Raw genomic sequence first — 13,872 nt, forward strand, 5'->3', positions numbered from 1 at the left:
GTATTTCGTTGAAGTAGTCAACTTTGGAGATGTTAAATGTTCTTTGCAACTCCAGGTGAAAGAGAAGCGCAAAGAGGTGAAGGTCTCGTACACATCCAAAGTCGTCCTCCATACAGAGGCAAAGCATGGCAACGTCAACGGAGACACAGCTGGGGAGAAAGTGACATCATACATGGTCAAAACCAAATTAAGGGCTCCCAGGTAAATAATGGAGTATTGTGGTATATGGATATGTCTCACCAGACCTGCTTCCAAATTCAGTTACATGGCAAGCAAATCACATCGCAATTCACATTGTAACTCCTAGATGTTTCACATTCTAAACCATGAGGATGGTGAAAACTATTAGGAGACGGAGACATCTCTTCAAATACTCCTCTTCTATACAGTGGGGCAAAAAAGTATTTAGTCAGCCACCAATTGTGCAAGTTCTCCCACTTAAAAAGATAAGAGGCCTGTCATTTTCATCATAGGTACACTTCAACTATGACAGACAAAATTAGGGGAAAAAATCCAGAAAATCACATTGTAGGATTTTTAATGAATTTATTTGCAAATTATGGTGGAAAATAAGTATTTGGTCAATAACAAAAGTTTATCTCAATACTTTGTTATATACCCTTTGTTGGCAATGACAGAGGTCAAACGTTTTCTGTAAGTCTTCACAAGGTTTTCACACACTGTTGCTGGTATTTTGGCCCATTCCTCCATGCAGATCTCCTCTAGAGCAGTGATGTTTTGGGGCTGTTGCTGGGCAACACGGACTTTCAACTCCCTCCAAAGATTTTCTATGGGGTTGAGATCTGGAGACTGGCTAGGCCACTCCAGGACCTTGAAATGCTTCTTACGAAGCCACTCCTTCGTTGCCCGGGCGGTGTGTTTGGGATCATTGTCATGCTGAAAGACCCAGCCACATTTCATCTTCAATGCCCTTGCTGATGGTAGGCTTTGTTACTTTTGTCCCAGCTCTCTGCAGGTCATTCACTAGGTCCCCTCGTGTGGTTCTGGGATTTTGATCTTGTGATCATTTTGACCCCACGGTGTGAGATCTTGAGTGGAGCCCCAGATCGAGGGGCGGCAGGGTAGCCTAGTGGTTAGAGTGTTGGACTAGTAACCGGAAGGTTGCAAGTTCAAACTCCTGAGCTGACAAGTTACAAATCTGTCGTTCTGCCCCTGAACAGGCAGTTAACCCACTGTTCCTAGGCCGTCATTGAAAATAAGAATTTGTTCTTAACTGACTTGCCTAGTTAAATAAAGGTAAAAAATACAATTGAGGGAGATTATCAGTGGTCTTGTATGTCTTCCATTTCCTAATAATTGCTCCCACAGTTGATTTCTTCAAACCAAGCTGCTTACCTATTGCAGATTCAGTCTTCCCAGCCTGGTGCAGGTCTACAATTTTGTTTCTGGTGTCTTTTGACAGCTCTTTGGTCTTGGCCATAGTGGAGTTTGGAGTGTGACTGTTTCAGGTTGTGGACAGGTGTCTTTTATACTGATAACAAGTTCAAACAGGTGCCATTAATACAGGTAACGAGTGGAGGACAGAGGAGCCTCTTAAAAAGAAGAAGTTACATGTCTGTGAGAGCCAGAAGTCTTGCTTGTTTGTAGGTGACCAAATACTTATTTTCCACCAAAATTTGCAAATAAATTGTTGAAGTGTACCTATGATGAAAATGACAGGCCTCTCTCATCTTTTTAAGTGGGAGAACTTGCACAATTGGTGGCTGACAATACTTTTTGCCCCACTGTATATCCACCTTTGTTCCTCCATGCAGTTATCCTCCATCTCCCTCCATCTCTCCCAGGGCTGTGGTACAAATGGCAGCTGCAGAGGCTGAGGAGGAGGCCATCTTGGAGACAGAGGCCAAGCTGGAGAAGATCCGACGGAGCCATGCGGAGAAGGAAAACCAGGAGCTTGAGCAGCTCAAACACAAGCAGGCTGAGGCCGAGCAGGAGCTAGAGGAGCTGAAGAGGAGGAGGGAGGAGAGACGCCAGGTCAGGAAGGAGGAGGAGCGCAGGAGCAGAGAGGAGGAGCAACAGCGTCTAGCCAAGGAGGAGGTGATGGTCAAATACTTTGTAGACATATTATGATGCCCACGGCCTTAAGATACACACACAGAAATAGATTCAATTGTGATGGGCATTCCGAGTCTTTTCATTGAGCCGGATCATTTGGCTCAGTTCACCTAAAAGAGCCCTTCATTTACAGTAGCTCCCAAATGGCTCTTTGTTCAGTAGTGCTTAAAAATGTACTTAGAAGCATGAAAAAGTAGGAAATTGTGAATGTAAACCGTAAAATCTGCCTACCATTATGTCCGATCGTGAAATGTGAGTTCAAATTCATTTTTACCTGACCAAATTATTAGATCGCCTGCCAATAAAACAACAATCATTTTTTAAAGCACTGCAAAAATGTGCATGGACCTGAATGAGGTGCTCTCCCACTATCTATTGTTCCTGTAGTGAGAATGTCCTTCAGGGAATATTTTTTACAAGTTATCTACAGTTAATTGTTGTCTGGCTCTTTCACCGATTTAATGTGTTATTTTTTATTGAACCTTTATTTAAACTAGGCAAGTAGGTTAAGAACAAATTATTATTTGCAATGGCCTACCAAAGGCAAAAGGCCTCCTGCGGGGATGGGGGCTGGGATTAAAAATACAAATAAATTGTAAAGCCTACGGCCATAAGATATACAGCAGCTGAATGTAGCACTCACTAAATGAGCCACCCCTTTGCCTTATAAGCTCTCAAACAGGAGTCTATTATACATTATAATGTAGCTATTTTCACACGTGGTACACTCTTAGAAAAAAAGGTGCTTTCTAGAACCTAAAAGGGTTTTCAGGCTGTCCCTGTAGGACAACCTTTTGAATAACCCTGATTGGTTCCTTGTAGAACCTTTTTAGTTCCAGGTAAAACCCTTTCAGGTTCTATTGGGAAACCTTTCCACAGAAGGTTCTACACTGAACACAAGAGGGGTACCTGAAACGATAAAGGGTTCTACCTGGAACCAAACTATTTTCTCCTATGTGGACAGCCGAAGAAACCCTTTTGGAACCCTTTTAACTAAGTGTAGACAATTGTCTTCTCTTCTTGGGCAATACCGAACCATTATGTCTTCATGTACAGGAGGAGAAGAGGAGGATGAAGGAGGACATAGAGAGGAGGAGGATGGAGGCAGCAGAGCGGATGAAGAGCCTCAGTACCTCTAGCGTAGACGGAGATGAGATGTTTAGCTCGCTCAGTCCCAAAGGCTCCATCTACAAGGTAGCTAACTTGTCTGTCTCCTCTGTCTATGTAGCCACGGTTTGTCGTCATTGCCCATGGTCATATATGACAAGTACGGTTCTTATGATATGATAATGATACCTTTGTTTTCAGCATTTTCCCCAAAAAATAAATTGCTCAAAAATACTAAAATGTGACTTTATACCATCTTTACAGCCATTGTGTTCAGTTTAAGCCTGTAAGTTGCATGTGTGTGTTTTAAATGTCAGAATTTGCCACAGTCTCCACCACAATGCTTGTAGTGTGATCAGGTCACACACATTTACATATGGGTTTGCGATCACTGTGTGTGTTTGTGTGTGTGTGTGAGACATGTGCAGCTTTGAAGTCGATCAGTATTCACTGTTTTGTGTCAATACCACCAGGTCCCTGTCTGTGTGATGTTAATTTGCTCTGACAGCATGTCTCCACATACATACTATGTCACAGTTTTTCAGCCCAAGGCCAAACGGTCACTGTGACAGCCTGTGTTTACACTGTTCTGTGTTAATGTCCTTAACTCCTTCCATCTCGCTCTGTAAAAAGTAGGGTAGTAAGTCATTCACTTAGTTAATATACAGATATTCTGTATACAGATTAGAGGTCGACCGATTAATCAGAATGGCCGATTAATTAGGGCCGATTTCAAATTTTCATCGGTATTTTTGGATGCCGATTTTGCCGAATTAAAAAATGTATATATATATATATATATTTTACACCTTTATTTAAGAACACATTCTTATTTTCAATGACGGCCTAGGAACGGTGGGTTAACTGCCTTGTTCAGGGGCAGAACAACAGATTTTTACCTTGTCAACTCTGGGATTCAATCTTGCAACCTTACGGTTAACTAGTCCAATGCTCTAACCACCTGTCTCTCATTGCACTCCACGAGGAGCCTGCCTGTTACGCGAATGCAGTAAGCCAAGGTAAGTTGCTAGCTAGCATTAAACTTATCTTAGAAAAAACAATCAATCAATCATAATCACTAGTTATAACTACACATGGTTGATATTACTAATTTATCTAGCGTGTCCTGCGTTGCATATAATCGATGCAACGCTGGGGGATGATTTAACAAAAGCGCATTTGCGAAAAAAGCACAATCGTTGCACGACTGTATATATTGTATATATTGTTAAACCTGCATATTTAGCTAAAATAAATCCAGGTTAGCAGGCAATATTAACCAGGTTAAATTGTGTCACTTCTCTTGCGTTCATTGCACGCAGAGTCAGGGTATATGCAACAGTTTGGGCCGCTTGGCTCATTAATTATTATTATTATGTTTGTAATTAAGTCTATGATTTGATATTTGATAGAGCAGTTTGACTGAGCGATGGTAGGCAGCAGAAGGCTCGCAAGTATTCATTCAAACAGCACTTTTGTGCGTTTTGCCAGCAGCTCTTCGCTAGCACAGCGTTGTTTATGACTTCAAGCCTATCAGCCTAATTGCTGGTGTAACCGATGTGAAATGGCTAGCTAGTTAGTGGGATACGCACTAATAGCGTTTCAAACGTCATTCGCTCTGAGACTTGGAGTAGTTATTCCCCTTGCTCTGCAAGGGCCGCAGCTTTTGTGGAGCGATGGGTAACGATGCTTCGAGGATGGCTGTTGTCAATGTGTTCGCAGCGAGGAGAGGGACGGAAGCTATACTGTTACACTGGCAATACTAAAGTGCCTATAAGAACATCCAATAGTCAAAGGTTAATTAAATACAAATGGTATAGAGAGAAATAGTACAATAAATACTATATTAACTACAACCTAAAACCTCTTACCTGGGAATATTGAAGTCTCATGTTAAAAGGAACCACCAACTTTCATATGTTCTCATGTTCTGAGCAAGGAACTCAAACGTTAGCTTTTTTACATGGCACATATTGCACTTTTACTTCTCCAACACTTTGTTTTTGCATTATTTAAACCAAATTGAACATGTTTCATTATTTAAGGCTAAATAGATTTTTATTGACGTATTATATTAAGTTAAAAGAAGTGTTCATTCAGTATTGTTGTAATTGTCATTATTACATTTTTTTTTTTTTTAAATCGGCCGATTAATCAGTATCGGCTTTTTTGGTTCTCCAATAACCGGTCATCCTCTAATACAGATACAGATAGACTGGCGGCAGGGAGCCTAGTGGTTAGATTGAATCCCCGAGCTGACAAGGTAAAAATATGTCCTTCTGCCCCTGAGCAAGGCAGTTAACCCACTGTTCCCTGGTAGGCTGTCATTGTAAATAAGAATTTGTTCTTTAACTGACTTGCCTAGTTAAATAAAGGCTAAATTAATTTTAAAACTAATAATAATTCAAAATGTGTTTCCATGGGTTCATTTGTTTGGATTTTAGCATTTACACTGCATGGCATGTTGTGAAGGATTGAGTATAGTACTGTACTCCTGCTTCTTGTATCATTTCATTAGACTTGTTGCCTGTCAGATACATTCCACAGGATTTATAATCCACTCCGATCCCATTAGGATATGTAGCCTAATCACAGTTACTGGCTTTGTGTTCTGCCAGGAGATTCCAGTAAGGACCCTAGATAACCTTTTAGAGCTGGATGTCATTTCTAACACCCCAACCCTATGAGCTTGCTTTATGAGCCTGGCTCAACTCTGACTTTAATGTATCAGTCAGATCATTGAGATAGCTAATTACATTTTTACAACCAGATGCATATATCATGTAGCTCTCATCTGTCGTAAATGCACTCGCTGCATGTAGCATTCAGTCTCCTTATTGTCTCCTTGACAGGCAACAAGTTCAGCTACTGATAATATTATGTTTCCATCCACTATCTCTTTAATATTACGTTTCCATCCACTATCTCTTTAATATTACGTTTCCATGCACTATCTCTTTAATATTACGTTTCCACCCACTATCTCTTTTATAATACGTTTCCATCCACTATCTCTTATTTTCACTTTCTAACCCGACTGTACAGGGCTATGTGGTGACGGGGTTGCTGTGGTGGTGTCCTTGGGCCTTGGTCCTTAGTGCTGTCATGAGATTCCCTCTGATTGTGTGTGTAATTCTAGAGAGAGAATGAATAGAGTTTGACAGGAGAAAATGCATGCTCTGTGAGTTGGGGTGGGCATGTTGTGCTATTTGATTCAGGTTCGGGGCTGAACAGTAACATAAGGGATCCTTCTGTGTGGGAGGAACCAGAGCTTGGTGCTGGATCCTTTGAAGTATGACCTCTTTGGCAAGCAAGGGTAGAGGACAGGACATTATGACCCTGCCTCAAACTAGAACCCCTCTCATAGAAATATTAGTGTTTTGATTAATTATTAACCTAAGACTTGCAATCCCAAACACATTTTCTTTACTATGATTCAGTCTGTAATGCAGTAAATACACAGATTCAAGGTAAGGAATGGGTTTTGGAAGCCTTCCCACACCCTGATTTCATTATAACTATGCCTGCAGTAAACCTTGGATTAAGGCAGAGTTAGCTTGAATCTCTCTCTGGTAATATAAATGGACAGATACAGGCAGATGGAGACAGTTGATAAAGACCAGTAGAACATTGCTCTGTTTGACTTGGAAGAGATCTTTACTGTGTCAGGCTAAATCCAGGGCTGTGATTAACATCACACTGATCATGAGAATCACCAGTCTGACAATTCTAGAAGTCATGGAACACTTCACTGTTCTATTCTAATTCCAAAACAATCCCCTTCAACATCCTCTTCATATTTTTCAGATCACAGAGCGAACGGAATCCTTGAACCGATCCCTAAAGAAAAGGTGAGACATTTTCACAATGAATCTCTCAAAGCAAACAAACAAATTCCACACCCTATGTTGTTTAAATTGTACTCTCACAGTTTCTTTCTAAATCTTGGTTGCAACTTGAAGTTTACCAAAGTCGCACTGGGCCCCCCTGAGGAAGCCTGGATGGAGAGGTGCTATCTATGGCAGAACAGCAGTTATGCCGGCTAAATGGCTGGTGTGTAAAAGTAAACATAGAAAAAGAGGGCCAGTGGTGACCTCTAAACCTCTCTCAGTGCATCACCTTTGTCAACCTGGGTGATTTATGGCTTGGTTAACTCTGACCAGATGTGGGGACTGGAGCCTGGGCTGGCTGGGTTCTCTCTGATGGCTGGTGAGCTATAGCTCTGGACTGTGGGACTGCTGTGTGGCTCCATGCAGTCTGACCACAGTAGTCAGTTATCAGTGGTAAAAAGCTCTGAGCAGTTGAAGTAGTAGAGGCCAGGTCCGGATTAAATGAATATGGAGAGTGTGAATGAAAACAGGGCGTAATAACGACTTTATCATCCAGGTGCAGGTTTGAGATCTGAAGAATTGAGTGTGACATCATGTTTTAGTCTAGGACGGAGAGTTTAGTGACATCACTAGTGACAGTCCTTTGATGTGGGTGTTACACACCCGTGTTGATGTGTGTAAAAACACTATTAGACCAAATCAAAGCATTCTGGAGAAGAAGTTATGGGTGACAGACAGACGGCTTCCTTCGCCCCTTTACTTATGCCTTCTCTCATGCAGTTAGAAAGCATGACATCATTTAGCCAAGCCAATTTCAACGTCTTTGCAGAGCAAAAGATTTGTCGGCCGTTTATCATGTTAAAGCAATCGTGCCATGCCTAAAGAAGCTATTTAATTTTCAAACTAGCCAGCCCTATCAGGCTAATGGCTCATGCCTTTCACGGGAGTTCTCTTACTAATATAAATAGATTTGGGGGCCATTTTGAAATGCAGGGAATAAGCTCATCATTTTAAGATGGACCCACCTATTTGTTTTTGTTATTAGCGTATATGTCTGACTTGAGCTCTGTATCTAATTGCAGTGCAGATTCAAATGGCTCATTTTACCAAGGGGGTGTATCCCCACACTGGGCAAAAACGAATTGAATCAACTTTGTTTCCACATCATTTCAGCCCAAAGATTACATGTGATGATGTTGAATCAACGTGGAAAACTGACTGAATTTGAAAAAGTCATTGACGTGAGAGAATTTTGTCTGTTTTTCACCCAACTTTTAACCTAAATTCAAAAACATGGTGGAATTTTTTTTGTTGATTTCACATTGAATTCATAGAAGTTGACAACTTAAACAGATGTAAATTAAAACTAGACATTGAACTGACATCTGTCCCCAGTAGAATATTTTAATAGGGGAGTGAAAGGATGATCCGTGCTCACTTGATCCGTGCAGGCCTGTTGCCAGTCAGATGAGATAGTAAAAAGTTATTGTTTTTCTTCCCCCAACCATTTGTCCTCCTGTGTTGTATTTCACTCTCCTCTGACTGAGCGTCTCTATTTTGGATACAGCAACAGCTTCAAGAAGACACAGCCCCCTGTTCTCCTCGCCAAGATCGATGACAGGCTGGAGCAATACACCACCGCCATCGAGGTTAGCTCCCACCTTGTTTCTGCCCCTCCCTCTGTCCCGACAGTCAGAGGCCCCATTGGTGGGGGCTGTGATGAAGGCTTTCATCTGGTGACTATTCAGCCAGACTTCTCTGCCACCTTCTCTGCCTCTCTATATATGTCAGTCTCACACATACATAATTATATTATACCTCAGCCTCAGACTCATATCAACCTTATAAGACTCATATCAATAAAGTAACCAGGTTTCCATCCAACCTTTTTATGCGAGTAAAGTACGTCGGATAAAACATATCACGACAGGCCTGACGGACACAGCAAATTTGTCTGCAAACTTTCCAAATGTCAACAAAACGAAATATGCTAGATAAGGTGGGATCTTTTTGTGTCTGTAAAATTAATTATGCGAGAAATGGCTGTGGAAACGCCTTTATGCGCAAATATTGATATAATAACCATCATATCGAAGTAAACTTGGAGTCACGCGATGTGTTTTGTGGTCGTCCCACTCTGACTCGTTGGGAAAGCATGCAGTTTTTTGGGGCTACTGTAGAGTCAGATGAGCTTCACAGTCATGAAAGTGCACAGTGATGAGATTGATGCTCCTCTACAATAAATATTGAGGGTCTTATTCTGGGGACATGATGATCAATGATTGACTGTAGACTATACCCGCACTGTAGACCAGAGTGGGCTACATAATTCAATATTTTCTACCGACAAAACCATCAGTAGAGTTAAATGCGATGGAAACCCATTTACCTTGTATGTTTTATTTGGTACACGGGAATTAAACTGCAAAACAATATTTGTCTGTGCACTATGTCATCACACACAGCCTTTCATCTGCAGTGTCAGTTTGATAGATACACCCCTCTGGTGGGATTTTAGAATATTTGCGTGAAAATCGGTCAACAATTGTATGGAAACCTGTCTGTATCAGTGTTCACACATCAAAGTCAGTCACGTGGCCTTAGTCAGGCCCAGTCCGTCAAACCACCTGTCTACTCTATAATTTGGGAGAGGATTGATGGGCAGTTGAGGCTAGACTGAGCTTGCTTTCTCATCTCCTGAGTGGTGCCTGAGTCATACTATAAGTACATGGGAGTAGTTGTGTGTGTGAGGCCCTCCTACTGCTCTCCCATGAAGTCCCTATTGCATCATCAGATCACTAGCATGCCATGTTTACTTTGTTTCTAGACTTTGTTACTCATTGTGTCTAACTGTGTTATGCTGTTCTTTATGCAATAGGGTGGGTCTAATCCTGAATACTGATTGGTAAAAACCGTGTTCCAGCCGGTGTCTATTCCACAAGTTACCACCGGCTAACTCCATGACGTTAAAACGCCTATTTACTCTGTTCCATCTGACTGCGCACTCCACTGTCTCATCAGCCCAGTCAAGCAATTTATAAACTTGATCTCCGCTATAAAAAGCATCTAGACATTATCTCACATTTCTTTTAGACTTTTTAAGTGAACAAGCTTAATAAATATGCTTTTTGATCTAGAATTCTGTTATATGCAAATTCCATGCAAATGGTCAATAAAGTATATTGTATCGTTCTGTTGTGTAGTACTCCCAGGAGGTCAAGGCAACCAAACAGGGCCTGACGGACATCCCCATGTCACCTGAGCCAGTGTCCTCCAAGAAGAACTTGTTTGAGGCTGGAGAGGCCTGGAACCAGAGCCTGGCCAAAGGCACACCACCCAAGGAAAGGAAACACCCCCATAACGTTATATACACATTAATGAATAAAGTCAAAGAAGTCTAAGTCATTTGCACGCTCACCAACGACTGGACATTAATCACCCAACAACATAAATAGAACCTTATGGATACAAAACATGAATACTCTTTACATTCAGTAGCTGCCTGGAGTTATACTGTAGACTAGAGACACAGAAATCTACCTAGCTCTCTTTCAAAAGACATTTACACATTGTGCAGATGACTAATTATATCTGTCCCAATGCTCCTCTCCATGCTACTGTATGGTTGTGATCTCACACCTTTGTCACAGCCCCCTCTCTCCCCAATGTTTTTAATTACTCTATCCCATTCCTCGTGTGCAGGCCAGGGTTCTTTGAAATAACCAGAAAGGCATGGCAGCTTGACCCTGGGGCGAGAGGAATAACAAACAGCATGTGAGCCACGGCGGTATAGATCTGAGGCCCTTACGGCTGTTGTTTATTTTAACTCTACCACAAATGTGTGGTTTCCCCCCATCCCGGGTATTCCATAGCATGTACAGATGTTGGATCCTAATTTGAGCCAGGTTGCTACAGCAGGTTTTTGTTTTGCAGCAACAGGAAATGTGAGTTATTATGTGGATTCAAATTAATGGACATTATTGTAGGGGCTGATACATTTTTTCATAAGGGAAAATCAAGTCTGAAATTTCAAAGTAGAAATTACAAACTTCAGAAGCATTTTTAAACCTCAAATATACTAAAAGTTTTACATTTCCTGCATTGCTGGAAAGTTATCCTGCAACAGGGCGATCAAATTAAGATCCTACATCTGTAGCAGTAGCTGCTAACCTGCCCCCAGAGATACAGTATGTCTTCCCCTTTCTAGCACCATGCTAACGGCTTTCACCGCAGGAGTAGCCCTAAAGAAAACAAACCTAAAGGCTGATGGGCCAGACAGGCTAGTTTGAAAGAAGTTGAGTGAGAGGAAAATGGAGAGTAAATTACAGAGGAGATGTTTCATGGCAGTCTGGAGGATGCAGCCACAGGGTAGCAGTCTTGCACTACAGATGTAGGATCTTAATTTGAGCCAGTTTGCTACAGCAGGAAAATAATCCTACAGCGACAGGAAATGTGAATTATTATGTGGATTATAATTAATGGGCATTATTGTAGGGGCTGATACGTTTTTCAAAATTACAAACTTCAAAAGCCTTTTTTAACCTCAAATACACTGCAAGTTAAACATTTCCATTGCAGGAAAGTTCCCCTGCAACAGGATGATCAAATGAAGATCCTACATCTGTAGCCTAATGGTGTATAACCTGGGAGTCACGCTTATGGATGAAAATAGAGCTGCCTAGTCTCTGTACCCAAATCTTGTGTGTGTGCTGGACAGCTACATTTATCTGTAACAGTCTGTCACAAGAAAATAAGGAATGCCTAAGGAATGGAACTGTCTTGTTGAGCATCTGAGTGGAAATATGTCTGTGTGTGTGTGTGTCAGCAGGATGCTGAGAGTCTGAAGGTGGGCGTGGCGGACATGATCACCCAGTGGGTGAAGGGGAACCCAGATGGCACCAGCAGGAGCTCCCCCTCAAGACCAGCTGTAAGTCTCGCTCAGAACAGTTGTGTACAGTATATAGTGTATATGGGTATACACTTACTGTATGTGGCTCTGCATTCCACCAGTTTCATACATTACCGCCAACCTCTTCTCCGTCACTATTCTCTAGCACTGGCATCGCCTTCACAGAAGTGGCTTCTGGTTCAACAATGTAGTAAGAAGTCACACGGGGTGTCTCATCCCCTTTAGAGAGACTGAATCATCTTCATCAAAATACAGCATCTGTGTATCTACTTCCTTTACTTTCATTCCTCATTCGTGTTATTTCAACTGTCTTCACGTCTTCCCTTAAAGTAACTGCTCTTTTCGCTCTATTTCCCTTTCTTCCCATTTTCCTTCTGAACTGTTCTACATGTAAGTGTTTGTAGTACAGCTGTGCACCAGGCATGCAGAGAATCAGTGACGTGTGCGTGCAGTCAGCCTTATCCAAGGCTGCCATCTAGTGGGGTGTAGAGTTCTATTGTGGAGGTTCAGAACAGTGGGGGCTGCTGACGGTTCATAACAATGGCTGGAACGGGGTGGCAATGGAGTGGCAATTAACCATGTGTTTGACGTATACTCCAGCCATTACCATGAGCCCGTTCTCCCCAATTAAGGTACCACCAACCTCCTGTGGTTCAGAACCAAAGCCACGAAGGTTGCTTATCTTGCATGGCTCCAAAAACCATTTTATATAAAACTCCAGAAAGCATTTGAAGAGTTGCTGTTTGGTGCTGTTCATTCCCCAGGATGTAAAATCTGGTGACGTGATGCAGAAAAAGAACATGTGGGAGATCATTGGAGAAACATCCCCTGGGATTTCAGGAGCAGTGGCAAAGGTGAGCGTGCTCACACACACACACGCTCACACACACACACACATCAATACAAACGTACTTAGTGTATAATATATACTGTTGCAAATTCTCACTGTTCTAAATCAGTCTATGCTTTTCAGGGCAATGCATCTGGTAAAAAGTACAAATTTGTGATGACTGCTCATGGCAAATATGAGAAGATTCCTGTTGATGATGATGATGATGAAAATATGGATGAATACACGAATGGAAAAGCAGGTGAGATGACTGGGTTTAGACAACAATTATACATTTTAAAACATTAGTGTAAATACCATAATAGTCCAATAATAACTTCTTTTCTGAGGCAAAAAAAACACCTTTTTATTCTGCTGGTCCTGCGGATAAAAATAAAACATCTACAACATCTACAAAATACCAGCTACAATTAAATAGCATGACTTCTATCAAACACCAAAGGGCAATAGCCCTTGATCTGCCCATTATCTTCACTACAGAATTAATTCTCTCTATTTAATTGTATAGCTCAAGATGAACTTTCTATGTCAAACATTAACCAACATGAAAAATGTTCTATTCAAACTTTTTTATTTTCTGTTTTATCAAAAATATATAGAAAATAACATTTACTGTAAACTTATGCAGCAAAATCTCAGATTCCAAAGCAGTTGAACATCACTCTGTCAATAACAGACAATGTTCTTAATCTTTTTAATATAGACATGCATGAAAGAAAAACGTAAAGCACCTACAACAAGCTGACGAACCTATAGAAACTCAAGGCCAAATGTCACTCTCAGTTCTTGACCCTTCCGGAGCCCTCGTTTGAAAGCTGTGTATTTGAAAACTGTGTGTGAAACACGATATTTCAGTCTATTTTACTTTCACGTTAATCCTGCATTGATGTCAATGGGAGATTCGTGGATCTCCAGTTAGGATTTGGCCTTAGGGACTTCCTGTATACATTTGTCTTAGCGTCTGTCGTCACTGCCTTCCATATCCCACAACCCCTTCCCCTGACCTCTTATCCACCCACACCAACAGTCAAACACATCCTTCATAGAGCTGACTTGTCCCCCACAGGAGTTAGCAATCCTATTTCTCAAATAACACTCTC

General features: G+C 41.5%; 1 protein-coding gene across 1 annotated transcript in view; it reads left to right on the top strand.

Moving 5' to 3' along the window:
* Positions 1–13,872, top strand: part of LOC139406474 (non-muscle caldesmon-like) — a 40,519-nt gene that overhangs the window by 21,114 nt on the left and 5,533 nt on the right. Inside the window, exons 4-12 of the mRNA XM_071149095.1 lie at positions 56–201; positions 1,806–2,058; positions 3,133–3,270; positions 6,991–7,034; positions 8,581–8,662; positions 10,217–10,352; positions 11,840–11,940; positions 12,687–12,776; positions 12,896–13,013. Of these exons, the coding sequence (XP_071005196.1) occupies positions 56–201; positions 1,806–2,058; positions 3,133–3,270; positions 6,991–7,034; positions 8,581–8,662; positions 10,217–10,352; positions 11,840–11,940; positions 12,687–12,776; positions 12,896–13,013 (1,108 nt within the window). The remainder of the gene's footprint in view (positions 1–55; positions 202–1,805; positions 2,059–3,132; positions 3,271–6,990; positions 7,035–8,580; positions 8,663–10,216; positions 10,353–11,839; positions 11,941–12,686; positions 12,777–12,895; positions 13,014–13,872) is intronic.

The sequence above is a fragment of the Oncorhynchus clarkii genome, chromosome 4, assembly GCF_045791955.1.
Source record: "Oncorhynchus clarkii lewisi isolate Uvic-CL-2024 chromosome 4, UVic_Ocla_1.0, whole genome shotgun sequence".
Classification (NCBI taxonomy): domain Eukaryota; kingdom Metazoa; phylum Chordata; class Actinopteri; order Salmoniformes; family Salmonidae; genus Oncorhynchus; species Oncorhynchus clarkii.